The sequence below is a fragment of the Rhodnius prolixus genome, unplaced genomic scaffold (genome assembly GCF_049639745.1).
Source record: "Rhodnius prolixus isolate KJV_2025 unplaced genomic scaffold, Rpr scaffold_1, whole genome shotgun sequence".
In the NCBI taxonomy this organism is placed as follows: domain Eukaryota; kingdom Metazoa; phylum Arthropoda; class Insecta; order Hemiptera; family Reduviidae; genus Rhodnius; species Rhodnius prolixus.
Window position 1 is genome coordinate 59,905,456 of NW_027411581.1, and position 23,272 is coordinate 59,928,727.

Genomic DNA, 23,272 nt, shown 5'->3' on the forward strand with positions numbered 1-23,272 from the left:
CTTATTCTCGTTACACATTGTAAACAGTTCCTTCGAAATCACTCGTAAAGTTGTTAAACCTCCCTACGATGATTCTTATCCCCTTATCTACAGTGACCTCTCATTTTCCTTCTCCGCAGTTCAACAGTCAACTGTATAGACATTCTTGTATACCCAAAATACTTAAAATAATATATTTTTTGATACAATAATAAATATTTTAAAATCGAAAAAGAAGAAAAGAGAACAGAAACATCGATTACAATCTAATTTAGTTCCTCCACTTCTCCGCTAGAGGTTCTCGCCAGTTCAGCAGACCTAAATCCTGATTATCTACGACCCACTGTTAGGCTAGGTTAAGGCTAGGTTTCCCTCCTCTACAATACATTTGATTTACACTGACCACGCTATCTAGCTCTTATCTAGATCAACAGCTATTTATGAGGTTTTATTTAGAAGCAACTCTGTCTCTAGTCGGCGACCAACTTTGCGATAAGCTTTATCAATAAAACATGTTTGAACTTGTTTTATCTCTCTCTTTTGTTTCTCTCTCTCTCCCTCTAAAACAGATTCGCACAATTCGACTGAAATGTACTCAGCTATGTTAGGCTGGAAACATAGTGGAGCGGCGAGCAAAGCGGCGATGATAGCGAAGAGCAAAGCGGCAAAAACAAAAACTAGAAATAGATTGAGTTGCTCTATCTTCGCTTTGCTCGCCACTATGCGCGGTCCCATATGTTAACTTGTGTTTGATTTCGCCGCTTCGCTCTTCGCTATCATCGCCGCTTTGCTCGCCGCTCCACTATGTTTCCAGCCTTACCCTTTAGCCGGGCTCGCTTTAAATTATTAGATCTTAGAAATAGTTTTAAATATGAGATAGATAGATAGATTAAACTAAGGTGGCCTCAAGGCCTACGCCACTGCGATCCCTTTGGATCTATTGTGGCTCCCGTCACTCTAAAAAGCTCACCCTCCAGACCTGTCCCTTTTAATCAGACTCTTGATGCTGGAGAGCGGCTCCTTGGTCCTTGGGTAAAGCTCACCTGGCCTTGGTTTTTCCTATCCGAGAAGTAACATCCTTAGCCATACGAGTCCCTCGCACTGACACAACACGAGCAGTGCTGTTTCCTCCTTTTCCTGACAGAGGCTATCATCTGCCAGGCCCATGCGATGCATGTGTTTCCTGAGCCTGCAGTAGTAGTGGATCTTGTTTGTTACTTGTAATGATACCAGGAGTTCGAGGTCTTTGCTGATGGTGAGTGGATGCTAGAGAATGGTTCGGATAATTACCAAAGTAACACATCTATTTTCGCTTTTAGCTTTTTGTGTTTAAATATCTTATTATTAGTCATTTATTTAAAAAGTGTGGCTTTCTATTAAACTTTGTTTAAAAATTTTGTAAGTACAAAATTCTTGTATTAAAAAAAAATATATACTATATAGCCATTAATTCAAACATTTTAACCGAGTACAGAAAATTACTTCACCCCTCCACCAAAAGTTTCGTATGAAAGAAAAACTAATTTTAATTTTCTTTGTTTAAATTCCAACTCTTAACTGGCTTTAGTACCTCTTTGTTCAATATGGTTGGCTAATTACTTTAGCTAAGTAGTTATTGTTACTCTGGTAAATTTATTTTCCCAAGTACAACAACTAACTTAATTAGTAACTGAAAGATAGAAAGAGGTTTGAGAAAAAATACAAGTAATTGTAGAATAAAAAAAGATGCAAATAAAATATTCAAACTTCAGAAGATTGAATAGATTACAAGAACAAGTAAATGTAATGGTGTTTGAGGAGATGTTGGTTGTAGATGTTGATGGATAAATAACACCTTGTATTGGTATAAGATATTATATATGTATTTGACTGACTGCCAAGGACTGTATACTTTACACTACAAGAACAGAACAGACTGACTGACGTGGCTAAAACGATGTGTACAATTAAAGTGCAAGACTTTGAACAGAATCTCAGAATCTCCTTTTTGACTTTCCTCTCGTTCTTATATACCTTCGCCGAGCCTCCCTTCTCTGTGTGCCGAGGGGGCTGTCTCTCTCTCTCTCTGGCTAGAGTGGTGGGGTTTCACTACCCCTACATAAACAAAATTACAAAATTAAGAGAAAGAATAACTCGGAAATGTTTGTGTAGCTAATGAAAATTCATTAATAATAGGTAATTTTCTTTTTGAAAATATGTTCTCTTTGTAAACATTAATTTCTATCTTGTTATTAGCGAACTTAATTTTGTGAATTAAAAAAAATTCTGATACGAAATAAGCACATGACTTTTTCTTACCTCAATTACTGAAATTCAAAATTAGACTTTTTTTCTGGACATCTGGATAACCCTTAACTATAACTATTAAGGGAAGTTGTAAAGGCGCCACAAAAGGTTACAAAAGTGTAAGCAATCAGATGTTGGAAGCGCCACGTTGAGATGTATTATTCTCTTTCTTGGTCTGTAATTTTATTTAAAAGTGTTAATACGTGAAATTCATTGTAAAGACATTCGTAATCTATTCCGCTTCCTTTTTTGGCAGCTGTTCGTTGCTGGGATTGGTAAACATATTTTGAAGAAAACAGAAAGTAAATTTCAAATAAACTGACAGCCTAGTATGTATTATTTTATTATATTTTAGTATCTGAATCTAAAACAAAAAATCTATAACATTGATTCTGATTAAAAATGATGACTTCTTAGCAATGTTAACTCTTAATAATATGTGGTTAGTAGATCTGTAACCGTACAGAAATTGTTCTTTAGAGGGGAAACCCCCAAAAAATCATTGTTCCTAGGTATCAGTTTTTAATAATAAACAATAGCCCTACCTTTGTATACTCATAGTTCAAAATTTGCTATTACGAAATTAAACCTACTGTAACATATATTCGTATCTGAATCCTACATAATACTGCCTCTGAGTACATAATACCACCCCAGAGTACACAACATTGCCCCAGAGTACATAATGCTACCCCCAGAGTACATAATACTGCCCCAGAGTACATAAAGCTGCCCCTGAGTACATAATACTGCCTCTGAGTACATAATACCGCCCCAGAGTACATAATACTGCCCCAGAGTACATAATACAGCCCCAGAGTGCATAATACAATAATCAATTCCTAGCTTCTGGGCAATTGCCTTTCTTTCGCCTGCTTCAACTTCATTGACCGAGAGAATAAGAACTAAGATTGCTGGTAACGCCTTATTTGCTTAGTATCATACTTTATAAAACTAATTCAAAAATTAAGTTCTCTCTGATCCCTTTTTATCATGCAAACCTTCTAAACAATATTAATGATTTGTAAATCCAAAATCCAAAATCCAAGCTTCCTGCACAATACTTTAAACCACTCTCTTGTTTCATTCCAAAATAGAATCATAGAGATCTCTTAAAAAACAAAGTGAATGAAAAACTAACAAAAAAAAATATATCCTGAGAGGGAATTCAGACTACTATAGGTATTTCCATCGCAACGTTGAGTATCCTATTCCACTAGAGATACAGTCGTCGGTCCCCCAAAATACCTATGTTGGATTACTGCCCTAATTGGAAATGGCTAATTGGACGTGGAATACCATGTTGGTTTATGAAAAATTCTTTAGTTAGGTCATGGTATTGAAACATCAATTCCATGTATTTTTTTCTATCCCACTTTTATTATTTGTATCGATTAAACCGTAAAATTAAAACTAAAATCTATGATAGTTTTGGGTTTTCGACCGTTGTTAATTGATGATTTTGGGGAATATTTGAGGTGCGGTCAATAAATTCCACAAACACAAATTTCTTTCTTCATACCAACGTTTCGGTAAATTTATTACCTTCTTCAGGGTATTTTAAAATTTGTGGAGTTTAATGTTGAGCTATATCAACAGTTATGGTGAAACGTTGGTTATGAAGTAACAAAATTTGTTTGTGAATTTATTGACCGCCCCTCAATATTCCCCAAAATCAATAAAATCTATGGTTACCAGGATTTAAAATGCTGGAAAAGAACTCTGAAGTTTCCTTACTAAATGAACCTCCATAATTAGCTCGAAATTATAAAAGAAATAAGTTACAATAAAATTCCCGCGAATTTCGGTAAATTTAAACTAAAGTAATGTGATTTACCTTTGCAGGCAGGCTTTAACATCCAACTACTACAAGTACACAGGGATTTGCGCGGAATATCGAGTACTCCAAAGTTTGTATGTGTTGTTATGCTAGCTTGGTATGAATGAATCACGTTAGATTCCTAGTTATTTGTGCGAATGTATTTATTGGCGTGTTTGTATATACTCGTATGTATTTGTTGTATGAGTGCGTTAGGTTAGGTTCGGGAATGCAAGGGCTGGTCCTAACATCTGCTGGCAAAAGTGAAATTTACGGGAATCGAACCCAGTACCACAAAATTTCATTTCAGTATACAGTATTACAAATTTCAGTACAGAGTGGAGAAACTGCGCATTGGTAATTAAATTTAGAATTCAATTTGTTCATGTAAGTTGGAAATCACTTGATTTCTATCAAATAATTTATAATAACATGAAATCACTTACATACTTGATGTACCATCCACTTAGAAGGTAAGGTTATTTAGATGAAACTAAACTGCTCTGTAAAATTCCCCTAACCTATGCAATAGATTTGAGATATAAGTAGAATTGGTTATAAGAGAACAAATACAATAAGTAGGGGGTAACATTATACCTGCAGCTATTGGTAGAGTCCAGCTATTGTTTACAATAATCATGATGATTGCCCACATCACAATGATAACCCTTCATTTGCCAAGTAGGGTTTGTTGTCACAGGCTTTATACAGGGGTGGTCCACTTGGTCTTAGAATGCTGTTGCTATTGATCCGAATTCTATTACTGTAAAAACTCTGCTCCCAGACTAAAGTTAAGATAAAGAAAAGCTAAAATAAGAAAAAAGAAAAGAAAAACAATAGACACAAATAACAATTGAAGGCTTACTTTAAAGTCCAGTAATTTATAGTATGTTCATTGCAATTGGTTAACTAAAGTTTCATTTCGTTTTTATTTTTGATTCTTTTTCAAGAAGAAGTAACTTTTTGCTTTTCTTTAATATTGATTTATAATACGTTAAGGGCTGCCCTGGGTTTCTAGTCAAGGCATAACTTTTGATTGCTGGTTATTTTAAGAAGTTTTAGAACAGCCTTACTCAGGATATCGTGACCTGAATGGTATCGCTTCTCGCTCCTCTTACTTGGATTCATTATCAATTCTTTGATTTCCAGTTAACAAAAATTCTTCTACTCAAATAGATTAAAGTCTTACAGTTCTTAGCTCGTTAACAACATTCAACTGGATTTATGGTTTCCTTTCGCTTTTTTGGAACTAATGCGAGACTCTTGCATTTCGCACTGCTACTCATTTCATTAATTTTTATTATTATTTTTGTAAATATTTGCATATTTTTTGTTTAAAAATCTCTAAAATTCAGGCCAAACCAATAGGGCTTCCAATTGTATAAGTATCTATTTATTCTAGGGGACAATAGTCCCAGGATAATAAATTTATTTTCTCCTACTTCTTCTTAATTACTGTGTATCTTTTAAGTTTTTCTTTGCTACATATAACTGCAAACAGTAAGTATTGAGATCGTATCCAATGTTGGATTCTATTTTTTCCCTGGAAATATCCGTTATTTGGCTCTTTGAATCCATAAAAGTAGGTTACTACAAATTGTACTGATACTAGACATGAAAGAATAGATTCCAGGTAAATATAAATTTTAATTGGATTTGATACAAGAATGGAATCTTTAATTAAAAATGATTCCCAAGATATAAATTGAAAATAATGATTCTCTTACTCGCTTTATATACTCGTAAATCCATCTTGACAAGTTTTCCTGAAACGTTCCTGAAAAAGAAAGAAAAATGAATGAAGAATGACGTAAACGCACCATATTGATGGGTAAGATTGATGAGCTAACAATCATTCTCTGGCCATCATTAATACATATCCATTTCCTTCTTTAAAACTTGGTTCGCCAATCCCGTCAGTCTGCTGCAGAGTCTCATCTTTCTTAATTAGTCTGTCCTGAGTTAGTTTACCTATCTCTTTTCCCAGGATCATTCATCAAATTATGAGTTTAAATTCTCTCGCTATTTCCTCAGAATTCCCCCAAAAAAAACATTTCTTCCATTATTTGTGAAATAGGGAATTCGCAATTTGAAGATGAATTTTTACGTTGATCTAACCAATTTAATATACTAGGTGTTCCCTACGGAATGGTGATGCAGTTTATGCGTGCTTGTTTAAAAATCACAGCTTACCTTGCTGCAAGCAACAATTCCGCCTATTACAGCCTCTGGATATTTAGTAAATCTCTTCCACCCAAAAAGCGTACTACACTTGAGCATTGAGTTTTTTTATCTTGGTATTCATTGATCCCAAAAAAATGAAAGACTTTTTCTTTTTCTTGTTTTTCTGAAGCATTGAATATCAAGCATCTTTTGCTGATGTCACATTCCAGTTTGGTCGTAAAATAAATAAAGTATTCCCTGGAGATGTTAGACGAAGAAGAAGTGGGAAATCCAATTTGAGAGATCAAGTAAGGATGAATTTTATTGCTCACTTGGTGATTCGTAGCCACCTTACACTGGCGGCTACGCCCCTTTATACATGAATGTGTAACTGTTAGCCTCGCCGCCTCTATGCCGTTCATCCACTTTACTTACTGCTCACTACCTCCTAGTTGCCAGTTTAGTCATGTCTTACCATCTTTCTTCCTTTGGGAGCATCACCATTAGACGAGTTGAGTCATTTTACATCACTTACTTTCTGCCACGTTTATTAGCTTCCTCTTAAAAGTAACTTACTGCGCTTAGCTTCATCGTTAGCATGATTTTGGCTCTACACACTTTCGTTAATATTTGAAATCTTCTCTAAAGATCAACAGCATTTGGACAGACGTTCTTTCTCTTTTATGTTTATAACTTCCTTATTCTGTCAGTTTTTGTATCAGTAATGAATTAAAACTTATCAAAACTTCTCAAATAATTATATTGGAACACAATTTTATGTTTAACCATCATCTATTTTGAAGGATATTCTTAAATAGCGAACGATCATAAACTTTTTCTTTTTATCAATTTCAATAAATCTTTTTAATGACAATTAATTATGTTACCTAAAAAGACAAGTAATGTGGTAATTTTTTTTTAAATGATATTTACTTGATTATTTATTTTAATTCCACCATTACCGTGAGACTGTATTCACTTAGATATAAACCCGCATCTCTGCATTATTGCAGATCATTGCATCAATTTAAAGGCTAATCTAAGAGCCACAAGAAAGTGTCTTGAACCTTTTAGTTGGTTATTTCTCTAAAGAAATGCAAATGAACAGAATTTTATTTATGGCATTTTTCGTTGCCACCAACTGAAGGTTTATTGAACTCCATGCGGGAGCCCTGATGAGGAGATATTTTATGTACTCCTTCTAAGCCTGAGAAATCTTAAAGGAAATAATTCCTTAATTTATTCATAATCTTAATGGCATAGATAAGTGTATTATTCATCAGTGGTTCTGTTGTAACTGTTGGTGTACTATAAGAGTACTGAAGTTAACAAGTATTATGCAAGACGGGGTGAAGTCCAAATGTCTACATCTATCTTTGATAATGGATAAAAGACCTGTACCGTTCTGGGATGCAATAAATATGCATTCTGCAACAGATAAAAACAATAAAAAAAATTTAAAATGATTTTGCAAGGTTCCAGACAGCTAAAAAAAAAAAGCATAAAGGAGTTCGATACAAATATTCCGGTAAACGAATGGACGACAACTACTGTCAAGAATGTGTAAGAACTATATAATAGTTTAAAGGGAGGAGACATAATCACATTGATTACGATTGGCTTAGGCTTGGAATGATCATGCCAATTGTCGGTAATTGATATTTTTTGGTTTATTTGATTTTGGCCCTAATCGGTTTCCATTACAAACGGCCACTTTCAGCAGAGCTCGCCCTGGTCAGTTTTGAAACTTTCAACAAATCTTCATTTCCTGGGGCAACCTGCAAAAAAAAAAAAAAAAAAACAGCGTGTAAATTATTCTTTGCAGTTACTAAATTTAATATTCCCCTTAACTTACGCTTCAGAACTTGTTTATAAATTAAATTCACTATTGTAAATTCTCTGACGGCAGTAAGATTTAGATTACTCCTTTTCCGCTACAGTCAAGTTCTGCAGAAATTTGCGCATACCCACGCTGGTCATTTAATTGTAAACACTCTCTCAAGTATTTTGTATTTTTCCGGCAAAATGTTTTGTAAATTATTTTAAAATTGTATCGCGTCTACCTAAAAAGATTTTCATCCCTATCTTCCTGATTTATCTGGTTAATTTTTTTGTGGCCAAAAAAAATGCAAAAGTTCCTTCATGATTGATAAATTACCAAACTGTATTCCAGCAATAAAACAGGTGTTTTTCTCTTCGTTTGAAGAGTAGATTATTGAATCAGTCGGATTGAATTAAAAGTGCAGTGTATCTTGGGAATTCGTGTTGTGTTTTGAGTGTGTTCAGCTTTGTAGGTATCTATGTAGAAAGTTAGAAACTTGGTAAATCCAGACCTGAAATTCAACTAGTTACATTTTCAACAAAAAGTTTTTCATATTTTTGATAGAATAATGAAAACCACAAACAAGTCTTAAGAGCAGAGAACAGTACTGAACAGACGCTTTCGACAATTCAAAAAGAACTTGTTAGGCTACCAGGACTATTATTCATGACAGTTTTTTTAAAGCCTAACTTGGTCTACAGCATTAAAGTGAAAGGTTCAATCAAACGTTGAAACCTCCAGAGAATCCATCCTTGGAGTCTACAAATTCTTTGCTCTTATAGTTGACGTTACTTCTTGTATAGCCAATCAAACCATTCACTTAACTTAACCTTAACCATTCCTTTTTTTTAGCCCTATCTGCTCAAACCAGTTACAGAAAAATCTACCTTATCTTAGAATCTCATCTCAATTCATTTCTTCCAGCTGGACACTTTTTTGACGTCTTAAAAGTGTCTTCGTGATCTACTCTCTGACGACATTTCAGTGTTGATGAAGTATTTACCACTGGGTAACCTCTCCACGCAGATTGAGTTGTGGACGGATTTTCCACTCTTGTTGCTTATAGTGAAATATACTTCTAAAAAAGATTATTTCACAACAATAGAAAGTAAAAGTAACGTTACGCTTATTATTTTTCAGGCGGCTTTACGTCCAGCTGATACTAATTAAGTATTTTATAGTTTTTGCAGAAATCAGTAAATTTGTTTTGCGTTTTAAGTATTTATTGTTTACTTGGTAAATTTAGAAGAACATACAGCTTTTATTATTGCAGTTTACATGAAGATTTGTTGAGTTTATGCAATATGTACGTAGCATATTGTATTTCATGTATGTATATAAAGTTGAGATAGGCTTTGTCTCCATTAATGTCATTTCTATATTATACTAAGTGGGACAAAGGGTGTGGGAACTTTATTAATACTTAAAGCTGTAGCATCACTTGGGATGCAGTAAGTATTCCATCACATTACGAAGTGCTTTAAACTAACAGGAGGGCTGGAAGGGAGATAGGGGCCATTGTTTCTAGTTAGCACCCCTTCACTTCGCCAACCTCCTCTGCACATGTGTGTGTATATAGTAATACTAGGTGTTGTGTACACATTTTAACTGAACTTCAGACTTAGAGCATATGCATAGTACATGTATCTGAACTATATAATCCTTATATACAAGAAACTTAAAGAGGTCATTTCCATATCATAGCACTTTCATCCTCGTATATATTTACTACATCGCCATTTCTTCATTGTTCCTCTTGAGTGTTCTCTTCGAATATCCGCTGCCTTCGCCATGAATATTTCCCTAATACTGTGGGCTCCATGCTGTTAGAAAACCACTCTCATATACTGTCTACACATACTCTACACCTATACTCACTTATCTTACTCATTTGATAGAATGATCTCCAGTCCCTTCCACTTAGAGTAACTTCCTATACCAGCTGAACACACAGGACTCACTTAGTACCAGAAAGCAGGTCATCCTGTCGTTAAGGATCACAACAACCTCCTCTTCTATCAATTACCGCAACCATCTATAAGTTGTAACAAAATTTATTGCATTTTTTACTGCAGTTTAGTACTGTTACCCCTCTTTAACACCCATGTTTTATGCAGTCCATTTACCACAATTGGATAAGTTAACCTCAATTCTGACTGAAACAGATCCGTCTTTAGTCAACCAAAACAAAAAATTCTTCAGCTTGAAGATGAATAATACTCTTCAAAAATAAAAAAGGACTTTGTACTCACGTGGTTTTGAAACTGGCATTTCCCGTTAAACTAACAATTGTAAAAATCTTTCAAAGGAAATAAGTATTTAGCAAAGGTTCGAATATTGAAGGAAATGTAGGAATAGAACTGAGGCAAACGGTCTCACGGAAGTGAGAGGTTTGCGTCAGATTCTTTGCTGAGAAACTAATCCACAGAATTCTTTCTATTTCGAGCCTTAGAGAATTCAACGTACCCTTTACTCTTTGAGAAATAATCTTATATGAACCTCTTCGTTTCTATATTAGCTTTTAGTGCTTCAAAGAGGAAGATGGTTGTTTACTATCCTGATGAATGGAATAAGATATTCAGAACATCAAAGATCCTTTGTTTATTTATACCTACTGTAGCCAATATCTTTATGGTAGATATACTGTTGAATAAAAAGTCAATGTATACTGCTTAAAGAAGTCAAATACCTCTTAGCCTTCATCCTTTTTCCTTACTCCTGTTCTTCAAATTCATGTGAGTAAATGAGAAAACTGCGAAAGGAGTTGGTGAAAAGTCTGTTGGGAAATTAACACAATCTTTCTCTAAATGAAGTATGTTTATATTTTATACCTTCCTTCTTACATTAATCCTTCTGAGCGATCGGTAACCCCTATCGATCAGAAGTTATTATTTTCACCTCGCATTGCCTATCGATTGTAATGCTGCCGTCAGTACACCTAAAACAAAATTGTTCTTAAAAAAAAATAATAATAAACAAAAAAGTGATTTAGAATAAATAATAAACAGCATGCCGAGCTTAACGAAACAAATTTAAAAACCTATTCTGTAAAGTCAAAGCATTTCTAGAAAAATTCAGTTTTTCCATGTATGATATATGATTTTTTTTCAGGCTTGGAATTTCAGCCATCTTTGGTTGAATAACTTGCATGTAATTAGTAATGATAATAATTGGAAGATTACCTTTTTGCGAAGCTGTCGACATTATCGCAAAGTATCTTTTTATTGCAAAGAATGGACACTAGTTGTGTTAGGTTAACTGATTTGTTTAAATGCAATTAATTGTTTACATGTGGATTGTTTTAGGATTGCATAGGGTTTAGATTTAGGATTAGACATTAGGTTTTCTCGGATCCTTTAGATATTATTCCAGGTCATTACGATTATTAGATGAACAATTATTCATTAAATAGATCATCCCGCAGCGATGAGCACAACTTTCAGAACTGCCTTGAAGGATGTCTGAATGAATTCTACAACGTAAAACTTCGGTTGGCGTACTTCAATCCATAAGATGGTATCTTAGATTCATGTTTTTTGAGCCTTGCTGTAATTTCCATGAAAACAAAAATTAAAAAAATGTTCACTCGGTCGGTTAAACCACTAAATCTAAGTTCCTTTTTGAACACTCTGTTCACACTTTCTGTTACCAAGAAACAATTGTTGTTTAAAAAAACTTATGGACTCACAATAATACTAGTAATATTGTTATTGTTTGTACACAATACCATTAAAAACAATAATACATTAATAATATTTACAAAAGGATAAGGTTTATAGTAATTCCCTAAACACTCTATAAAGTTTGTCTGGTTTGTAGAATTTGATGTGGTCTTCTCCGGTTACAGTGTAAACTAACCACGTTAGAGTACATCTTAGATAAAGTGCTTTAGGCTACAGCTTTAGTAAACTTGAATAAGAAAATATAATGTTGATTTAGCAAGTTAAAGCCAAACTTCACTTTACTAAATTTGGTAAGGCTACATTGTAAATATACAAAATCTGTGAATTGTATAGAAAGCTAACCTAAATATAAAGAACGTGACAACAACTCCACAGCCACAAGAATTAAATACAGATTATTTACTGGGCACCCAAATAATAAATTACATTAAATGAAGAAAAAAAACTATTAAAGAAAAAGTACTAAATGTGCTATTTGTTTTATTCAATAGAATAATCATTTTTTTACTTAGAAATTTTTAAAAAAGAATGCATTGAAATTCAGCAAGAATTGCCAGGAGACCGAAGAAGAAGAAGAAGAAGAGCCTGCGTGTTACACGTAGTTGGCCGATTTGAGAGGGAAAGTTCTGTCGGCACGCATGAAACACGTTTTTCTTTCTGTGAAAAGCATCGTTCGAAATGGTCTTACCATTACTTACAATGAGAAAATCGTTGCCACGATTTTTAGATGGGTTTAATTGAGGAGATTTCACATTTCAAAGTACTATTATGGTGATTGGGGGGGAAAAAAACGATTATAAAGATGTCCGTGCGAACAGTGTAAACTATCTTAGCGATGTTAACAGTTTACAGGTTAGATAGATGCGCGAAATTGTTCAGTAACATGATCAGCCAGAAGTTTCGCGAATTTCAATGTTTTAAGGATATTTCTGCATTAAAATTGTAATACTTGAAAGAAATCTGAGTTTTGCTCAATTTTCGAATCCTTCAATTATTCTTTTAGTACAATTAACAATGATAAAATATTCCTAAGCAATTTGAGCCAACAATACAACAGTCAAAAACAGATCAATCGAACCAATCAGGCTGTAGATAACACACTATATAAAACCACCATGCGATATTATCATACACGCCTGATTGGTTGAATAATACAGCTAGTTCTATTAGAATGGAGAAGTTGATATAACAGTGCAAGCGCTAAATTTCCTTTGCCTAGACCAGTGGTGGGCAAACTTTTTTAATGGGGGGGCCACAAAGTTTAAGAAATTCTAGAGGAGGGCCAGAATTATAAAAAAAATGCATTTTGTGTTAAAGCTTTTAATCATAATATTATAAAAACATTACAGCATTACACACTTGTGTAACTACGCGGCTAGTTTAGCTTCACCTATAGGTTATGCATCTATTATTCTACTAAGTAGAATGTACTTTGTACTTCTCGATCGTCAAAACGTAATTATAGCGGGCCATATACTATCCATGTCGATGGACCCTCGGCGGGCCGGATTAAATACTTTCGCGGGCCGGAGCTGGCCCGCGGGCCGTACTTTGCCCATCACTGGCCTAGACTAAAGTAAACTTTATGTCAAGCTAAATATTACTTTACTACTTTCTTTTGACGTCGAGCTGAAGTTTTCAAATTAAACCTCTTTGTGATGGGTCGGATTACATTTTATCATTCATTTTAATTGAAATTTGATTTATTCCTTTTTATAATTCAGTAATTACTATTGAATCTTTAATCAATATTTTACAGTACAGTGATATTTTCTTTCTTTTTTTTGTGTGTGTTACAGCATATCGCAAATGTTTACCAGATGATTTCCGCTGTGGTAAATCCAATGAAGCTCCATGTCTGCCCAAAGAGAAAAGATGCGACGGCTATATAGACTGTAGAACTGGCAAGGATGAAGAAGGCTGTTTTAATCCGCCGCTAGTGTCATGTCCTCTAGATCAATTCAGATGTGCCAATGGACAACGTTGTGTTGATACCAATAGTAAATGTAATCATAGAAACGATTGCGGCGATAACAGCGATGAAGAAAATTGCAGTAAGTATACATTTTTTGTTCTGACTGGCCCATATGTTATATAAATTTTTTTGTATAGTATATTGCATCAACTTTAGAATCAAAAATTCCCAAATAAATATTTTCTCCTTTTATAGCGTACTAAAGTGCTTCTTTTTTTTATCTTGAAGCACGTATAAAACAACCTTTATGGTGAGAAACCATAAAAATAGCCAATAGATTGGTTGTAATATTCTAAGGAAAAATAGCTTCGTATAAAGTGCATTAATTCTTAGCATTCCCCGAAGTAAACACATCCTTGGTTGCTGCTACGAAAATCCCTTACAAAATCAGAACATTTCTTTCCTTTTATGTTGCCAACATTTTTGTCTCTGCATAAACGTCATTTGTCTTTCTTTATTTTGTATATGTTGGCCAATTTGAGGCAAATAAGTTTTCGGTTTGAGACCTAATTTATCTATTTATCGTATCTTATCTATGTAATTACATATCTGTGTATCTATTTGTCTATATCAATATCTATCTAGATATTTATCTATTATACGTCCATCCATCTAATTTAACTATTTAGCCAATCTTTTTGATGCAGAATGAACTTTTTTTTTTTTATTTAAATAAATTATATTCTCCGAAGATTTGAAGTATGGGTGAATTAGAAATTATTGACCTACGTTTTTCGCCGCTAAAGGTGACAATTAGATTTGTTTCCCGGTGCTTGATTGATGGCAGCATCGCCAGTATCAGGAAACATGTGTCCAATGTGTGGTGTGTGTGTATATACCAGTGCGTTAAATTTATTCTAACGAAACACAATCGAAAGTCTACAAGCACTGCATAATAGCACATAGGGAGAGAGAGGAGTCAATGTTAACCAACCATTCGATCTGTGCTAACCAACCGAACATAACTAATTTGCTTCACCATCCTGATGGAATAATGTGGTTAATAGTTTGGCACTTTTGCCGCTAGATATCAGTTACACACATTTGAATTTCCATTTATTAATATTTCGGTCTCTTCACTGACCCTTCCCAAATTTCATTTATAATATGTATTATTATTACTATTATTGCTATTATTATTACTATTATTTTTTTTTTTTGCGCATCAACAGCTGAGGTTATTAGCGCCTGGAGCTTTTTCCAGTGCACTGCCGGCCTCCGGACAGTGTTCTCTCGTTACAGACAACACTATTATTATTATTATTATTATTATTATTATACTTCTTGGTATAATCCTATCCAAAAGCTATGGTTTCTAAAAGATGAAATACTTAACGAACAACTTTTTTTTTTTTTTTTTTTTTTTTTTTTTTTTTTTTTTTTTTTAATGGTATCAGTGCTTACACTATTAACCAATCAACCACTAACTGTATGTGTGTTTAGCAATAACTGGCTGGTAGGTTTTTAAATATTATATTGTTTAATAAATTCTACCAAAGCAGAATACACATAGATATTATTCGAGAATATTATCTCCTTAAAATAGAGGGGAACAGTACAATATCTCGAGATCTCATTGAAAAACTTTTCCCTTTCTTTACTATAATTAGGGCAAACCATAACTACGTGTTCAAAATCCTCCGTTTCATTACATCTCCTACACAGAGGAGAGGCCAATTTACCTATTCTAAACAAATATGACCTACAAATACCATGGTTTGCTCTCATTCTATTTATTATTGTAACAATTCTTTTACCAAAATAACCATCTTTAAACCATACTTTATGGTTAACCTGTGGTACCATTGTTTTATAAAATAAGCCCTTATCCGAATTTTCAAATTTACACTGCCATTTTTCCATGATTTTTCTTTTGACCCAGCCCTTTAAATCTGATGGCGGAAGAGGGGTCGCTAAGTACTCACCAGAACTACTGGCCTCCTTAGCAAGTAAATCTACTGTTTCATTATTACTAATACCACAGTGAGCTTTGCACCAACCAAACTTAATATTCTTTCCTTGATTTTTCAGATTTAAAAGAGCTTCGGCAATGTTAATTATTAAATGATTGGCTGATGCCAACTTCCAATGATACAGGGCATCTAAGGCGCTTCTACTATCACTAAATATGGTGATATCTGTGGCATCCAAAGTATAAGAGTATACCATAGCCTGATGAATGGCGATCAGTTCGGCTGTATAAACGGTAGAATAGGCAGGCAGTTTAAACATTTTTCTTGTATTGCTATTGGGATCAAAATAGGCACATCCCACTTCATTATTTAATTTGGAGCCGTCGGTAAACAGTGTGTATGTGGAGGGAAAGAGTTCAGAAATATCATCTAGAAATACTTTGTTTACTATTGATTGCGGAATATTAGAATAGTCTTGTAAGAATTTAACATGCGGCTGATTTTGTGAAATTATTTCTGAATTGGCATTGAAATATGGCAATTTGTCTGCGATATATATCAGAGGTTTCAAATGCGAAACTTCTGTGAAACTAACTGACAACACGGGTGAGTTCTTATATCTCCAATAACGCATCTGTAAATCTTTAATACTCAATAAACAAATTTGTTTATATAATTTTTCATTCCTGCTCACAGTTTTCAGAACATATCGATGACATAACTGTTCTCTTCTGAGATTAACCGGCAGCTCGCCAGCTTCAGAATGCATAACATCAAGTGGTGTAGTTTTAGTGTATCCTAAACATAATCTTAAACTTTTATTTTGTAGCAATTGTAAAGGTTTAAGGGTTGACATTTTTGCTTGACCATAGAGAAAGGATCCAAAATCTATAATGCTGCGTACAGTTGTCCTATAAAATAGAAGAGAAATATTTGGGTCCGAACCCCATAACGAACAACTTTAAATAAACGTACGACATAGAATGATAATCAGATCCTTTCTACACTACATTGACAGCTGTAATCTCTAAATAAACAAATGTACAAGTTCTGACAACACTGAATAAGCAGTCCTCAATTTCCCATCATCTGACTCACCTTTCCATTAACTCACATGTAATCCATTCATTAATTATCGGCTTTAAAAATCTTTATTTAGATCTAATTCCTTTATTAGTTCTTTACGTTTCGAGTAACATTGGTGCCCTTCATCAGCAGCTTCTATTTGGGTGGGAAGATGTGCAAGTCCCTAACAGTACGAATTAAGCGGATCATAAAAGTTATTGTTATCGCTGCAACCGATTGGCTGTTCTAATTTTATTCAGTAAAACTTCATCGTTGTTTTTGGGTTAAATTTCTTACAACCAGAAGAAAGAGGTTTTGTTACGATGACGAAGTATATTTAAAGTCAAATTAGATGTAGCTGGAAGGCGATAAGAAAGGTTGTGTGATAGGGCAATACCATTCGGCCCTAGTTTCTGCCAAAGACACGCACGCCTCCTTCGATGGTGTAAGGAGAAGAAGAACAAGAAGAATGGTGGCGAAGAGCTTATCATCTGTAGAGGTGAGAGGAAATTAATAGGCGCAGCACCGTATAAGACACTTCTAAAACAAGCTAATGGGGGATAGTAGCGATAAACAGGTGTACCGGTTTATTCAACGCCCTCTCTACTATTATTATCTTCATTGGTGAAGTTGTTTTATGACCTCTTCACTATCCGCCAAGTGTTGCCAACTTTCTTATCCACTTTGCATTAAATAAATTCCTTCTTATCTCCGCTTCATAAATTTCATTAGTCTCGATAATAAATATTTCCACTTTGTTACTTCGTGTAATGAATTTTGGACCAATTACTCCATGTAAATCACTCCAGCTAACACGAATGTTAAATTTATAAATGCCGAGGGCAGCCCTAATAACGAAGATGATGCTACAATACAAAGAGCACTTCTCAGAAGTTTCACATGGAAGGACTGCCTTATCATTCTAAAAGCCTGTCAAAAAATAAGAAACTAGCAATACTAGTATACATATATTTAAAGCAAGTACACAGTTCACACGTGTAGTAAATCGGATAATCAGCTTTACAGCGTAAATGTAATTTTTTTTTTTTTAATGTTCTAGAAAATTGACCCATCCTAAACTTGAGTTTTTTGTTTGTTTTTTTTGGCATTGGTTTTCGCCATACAGCCAGCATCGTCTAGGTGCTTATCACTAGAATATCACTCACTCTCCATTCTTACTTATAAATACATTCGCTTCTCACATTCATCATTCTACTATACACAACTATTTACATAAACTACAACTAATGGATGGATCAGTACTCTATATTCCTCCCATCCTTATAGCTTAACCGAAATTAAAATCACGTAATCCTTCTCTAATCATTTTCTTGCTTGCATTCATTCTAATTGGCTATAACTTTTAAATACATTCATATTTCATTGCTAGCTCTGCTATAGACTTAAGCACATATACATATATTGGTGGAGAATATTATGTCTTCGTAGCGAAATGGCGCATCTAAAAATACCTGTATATGTCGTCAAACATTCGTTTCCTTTCTACCACATAACGTGGACATATCATTATTACATGTTTGAAATCCTCCTCCTCATTGTAATCTACGCAAAGAGGAGAGGACCTTTTGTTGATCCTGTGTAGATACGATCCGCACACCGCGTGGTTCGCTCACAGCCTTCTTATTGTCGTAACAACCCATTATTATTAGTGATAGTTCCCTTAAACCATGGTTGTCTAGGTAACTGATCTGCCATAGTTTTATAGAATCTTCCTTTATTACCATTACTGTAATCTGTCTGCCATTTTTGTAGTGCTGCTTTTGCAATTATACACTTGATATCGGTGTGTGGTAATTTATAGTTAGCCATTTCCCCACTATTCTTTGCAAGTTTATCCACAATTTCATTTCCTTTTATACCACAATTAAACTTGAGTCTCAAACCACAAAGATACATATGTATGTACATCGTCATTATTAAATAATTAACGAAAATATAATTTTTAGGTTATTATTTTGAAAACATAGGCCACAGTCATTTCTCCTTGTTCCGCACTTAGCTGTTCATAAGAAATTTCCATAAAATTGTGATAACCTGTGCGATAATAGTAACCTAAAAAAGTTAGGAAAGCTTTCTAGTGTGCACGCAAACTGTTCACAAATATCCATTCTTATTTGTTATCTATGTAAATGGTTTTTACTACTGTAAGTTACTGAAATTTTTTGTTTGTTTAGTATTCTCTAATTAGTTCACTGAAAGTAGGAAATAATAGTTAATGAATGAATGTTGTTCGAAATACATATGTACATTGCTGAGATTCATTGTACAAGACAATTAGTCCGTTAGTTTGTCCCAATTTGAATTTCCATAACTTTGAATAAATCTTGCCAGTTGTAAAATTGGTGGTTGTTGTAATGACGAACACGGGACATATTTGGGTAAATTAAAATGCTGTTTAAGGTAGAGAGCAAAGAGTGGTTTTATTTCGATGTTGTTTTGAAATGCATCACTCTTTAAGTTTACAATCGCATTTAATTTTATATATATATATATATATATATATATATATTTATTACAGAAGAAAACAAGTGAGCACATAAATGCAGTTTTATGCATGTAAAACGTATGCATAACTGTGCAAAGAGAAGTAAAATTTAGGCAACGTGAGCTTAACTTTTAAGATGTGAAAACTTCAAATATGTTTACAATCACTTTACTAAATCGTATGATATTTTGGTAGTGTTTGTCGCGGTGCCATTTGCACGCACTCCGGCCTGGAATGGTATACGCTTGAGAGAAATTAAAAAAACAGAACTGTGGGGCTTAATTTAAGTCCCCTATCTCTTTCGAGAAAATTCTGCGTCAATTCGGATCAAAAAATAGCCGTTATATATAAATGTAGATTATTCTATTTATTCTATAAATGAATATAGATATATATTGAAAGAGAGAGTGACGATATACGTACATACATATATTAATTTTGAATTACTATATATTTCTTACTTAACCTACAATTCTACAAAGCCACATAACAGCTGTCTTATTCAATTTTATTATTACTATTTACAATAGTTTTATGTATTGATAGCATAAAGTTTGGTGTATAGTACAGGAAATAGTAAATAGCTTTTACATTTGCATAAAACTCAAATATGCAAAAAAAAAAGTCACAGCTACTGCAACAATTACAGAGCGTAATTTTATTGTAAAAAGTTCCATTTTGACCTACTTTTGCTACATTGAAAACCAAATCTCATTTTAAAGTTAATTCAATTTAGTGTTTATAGAAGTAAATGAACCTAACAGTGTGATATAAGTTAATTATTTAGATAGAAGGTATAAGTTGAGACGGGAATTCTAAAGGTAGATTCGCAGTCGGATGGAGCCATACAATTTAATGGAGGTGTTTTAGTATTAACAATGGTACTAGGTGGAAATGGGATTAGGAGTGCCAAGTCATGACCCTAGCCGCTAACTGGACTATGCCCTCCTAACTAGGGCCTTACCTTTTACTAGTTCTACGGCCCTTTCTCACTGTTCCCTGGAGTTAAATAATTACTAATTCTATCGAAAAGGTTACATTGGACAGTAGAAGTTTCGCCTTGAAGTATATTCTGTTTTATTTTTTGTTAAATCTCGTCTATAGCCACCTGTGTGAAATAGTCATAAAAAGAAGCACATCTTTCTGGAAGAGTTCTCTGTACTTAAAGGAGATACTTAACCCTGAATGAAATAGGCTCGCTGTGAATGTAACATCAACAGGTACTTGGAGGGTACAAATGTCATCAAGGAAGATTATGTTGGAGCAAAGAAAGTCTGATTTACAATTTTTGTAAAACTGATCTTCTCAACAATATACAGAAATAATTTGCTGGCTTTTCGTTTAAAAAATTGCATTTAAAGGTTAAAACAAGTTGTAGATGACGAAATTCTTCTATTGAATTTTCATTTTTAGTACGGTTTTACCACAAACTTAATGCAACATTACAGAATTCGTTTAATGGGGAAAGTTACGCCATCTAAAATATACAGTGTTTACCAAATATCCTGGACTTAGTAATTACTAAGAAGTGAATAAACATTAGAAATTATTATCTCTGTTTCGATTCTTCGCTTGCACTAAATATTTTGTTGAAATATTCAGGAGTTCCCTCATTAAATCTCATTGCCTGACGCCTGTGTTTTATGAACAATATTGACTTCTTGCCTTGATTGGAAATCATATCACCTTTCGTTCCTAAGCTAAGACTTCCCTGGCATTAGCCAAGCCAAGCAGCCTGATCGCATCCATATCTGGAATCCATTTTTGTACTCCTTAATAAATAGAGACAAGTTCAATGAAATTTCTGAACATTACTGTATCAAATTTTACGGGATATCACCGAAAGATATGCTACTCCCACAGGCACCGTAAGTCTAACTATTACCATAAAATCCATCCCAACTTCTTGCTTCATTTGTGATTTACGTATGTTACATTGGGCACCTGAGTAACCAGGATAAAAGTCAGTCAAATGCAAGAACGATCACGATATTTGGTAAAGCAACTTACTGCAAAATAGATGTGATTAATGTTAAATTTAGTTAATTAAAATAAATTAAATGTTAAGTTAATTTTAATGAAATGAAAATTTAGCTGAGAGGTTATCATATAAAAATAAGTAACGTAAAAAAAATGTCTTTTTTTATAGGCGTGCTTTACGTCCAACTACCAAATTAGGTGTCGTGGACGGAGGCGACTAGCAAACATACTTTACTATGAATTTCTCATAATAAATTCCAAGGTCCAAATCGGGCATCTTACCCCTTATTTTCTGTATTTATCTTTCTTATTTTTCCTCCCTTTTACAGATTTCGCACAGTGCCATGTCGGACAATTCCGTTGTACAAACGCCCTTTGCATCCCTTTGTCCTATCATTGTGATGGCTACAGAGACTGTATGGATGGAAGTGATGAAGCAAATTGTACAGCGATTGCATGTCCAGAGAATAAGTTTCTATGTCCTAAGGGAGCGCCCGGAGGAAAACCAAAATGTATCTCAAGAACACAACTGTGTGATGGGAAGAAAGACTGCGAAGATTCAGCTGATGAAGAAACCGCATGCTGTAAGTAGTAATTGTTTTTATTATTATTATTATAGTTGTGAAGTATGTTTACAATAGTTACCTTTTATGAAGGCAAAGAGAAAGAAAAGAGATCATAGCCTAGAAATAAATGCTTACTTACTGTCGTTATGATTTAGTTTAAGATAGATTTGTCTCTGTACCATTTTTCGCTTTCAATTTTTTTTTATTACACTACCCGGAGGAAAACTGCAAAAAATTATGCATTTTTTCCATTTGCCTCCACCTTCAGGTAATCACAATTGTGGTTCAGAAGGTGTCCACCTGAATATTTCCTTCTTTCTTAAATTCTTCTTGTGGATCCAGTCAGCTGATTATTATAATTTGTTCTCTTTATTTTCAGCTACAAGTAACTGTCAATCTTTAGGCTGTGAATACAAATGTCAAGCTTCTCTAAATGGAGGAGCTTGTTACTGCCCGGAAGGAAGAAGAGTTGCAAATGATTCTAGAACATGTATAGGTAAGTTGATATTATTTATTGTAGGTGGTGGTCAACTATACCAGATATTAGAATTTAATAACCGAAACGTTTGATTATCACAATCACAGAACCAACATTGCAAAATCTACTGTTCTATTTCAGTGATGGCGCAATATATGTAGCTTATAACTGAGTATACTTTATAAGGGAACAAAATTTCATACAAATGTTTCTTTGTTCTTTACAAAGAGTGATATTGGTTGGCTACTTGTAGATCAGAACCCAAGTTTCAATAGCCTACAACTAAGTATAGTGATTATTTAATAAGTAGGCTAAATGCGATAGCGCATTAAAATATTGCTGAGTAACTAAAAGGCACAAATATCCGCTCAGATTCAATAGAAAATTATGTAAGGTTATTTTTACAAATTAGTTAATTTTCATCTTCCACATGTGGCCATCGACCACTCACTCAGTGCACTGTTGCCCATCGGTGTTCTCTGTTTACAAACAAATCTGTCTCTCGGACAGTGAACCTATAAAGTCTCTTAGAAGGACGAAATCTTGGGATATCATTAACACGAATTTTTCAATATTAGAAGTTAGAGAGAGCAGTCTATATGGTTATAATGTCCTGTCAATTAGTCTTTTCCACTTTTTTTTTTATAAAATCGTACTTTTTTCTACAATTTTTAGTTTATTTGGATAACATAGTTTGAATCTCGATTAACTTTTCTTATGCCGATAATTACTAGAAGAATACTCTAGTGAATAAAAATACTTTTCCGTTTACTCATGATATATTCACATTTTGAAGTAATGGATTATTTAAAAAAGTTCATTTAAGTTTACTTAAACGTTTGCTCATTATTCTTTCTACAGCTATTATTTATTCCCTAGTCTCAAGAATGCAGTCACACTGCCCATTGTATTTAAAAATCCAACGGGTTATTTGTCGTGAATTATGATTTAAAATACCTTTTTATAATAATGGAAGAAAGAAAAATTAGGTATTTTTTTTTTTTGCAACCTTAGTCTTTCGTGACTTAACAATTCCT

General features: G+C 33.8%; 1 protein-coding gene and 2 long non-coding RNA genes across 6 annotated transcripts in view; 1 reads left to right on the top strand and 2 right to left on the bottom strand.

Moving 5' to 3' along the window:
- The window catches only part of mgl (low-density lipoprotein receptor-related protein megalin), a 635,024-nt gene that overhangs the window by 562,551 nt on the left and 49,201 nt on the right, over window positions 1-23,272 (top strand). For all 4 annotated transcript variants that reach the window (XM_074120029.1, XM_074120036.1, XM_074120039.1 and 1 more), the window contains exons 4-6: window positions 13,552-13,806; window positions 21,521-21,775; window positions 22,137-22,253. In XM_074120029.1, coding sequence (XP_073976130.1) covers window positions 13,552-13,806; window positions 21,521-21,775; window positions 22,137-22,253 — 627 coding nt within the window. The remainder of the gene's footprint in view (window positions 1-13,551; window positions 13,807-21,520; window positions 21,776-22,136; window positions 22,254-23,272) is intronic.
- Window positions 1,775-5,709, bottom strand: LOC141450107 (uncharacterized). Its single transcript, XR_012455930.1, has 5 exons — window positions 4,950-5,709; window positions 4,682-4,869; window positions 4,531-4,605; window positions 2,278-2,440; window positions 1,775-2,073 (listed from the first exon to the last, which is right to left on the bottom strand). It is a non-coding gene; the product is annotated as an uncharacterized lncRNA (long non-coding RNA).
- LOC141450101 (uncharacterized) lies at window positions 7,897-11,857 on the bottom strand. The gene is made up of 4 exons (XR_012455925.1): window positions 11,252-11,857; window positions 10,759-11,007; window positions 9,948-10,104; window positions 7,897-8,025 (listed from the first exon to the last, which is right to left on the bottom strand). It is a non-coding gene; the product is annotated as an uncharacterized lncRNA (long non-coding RNA).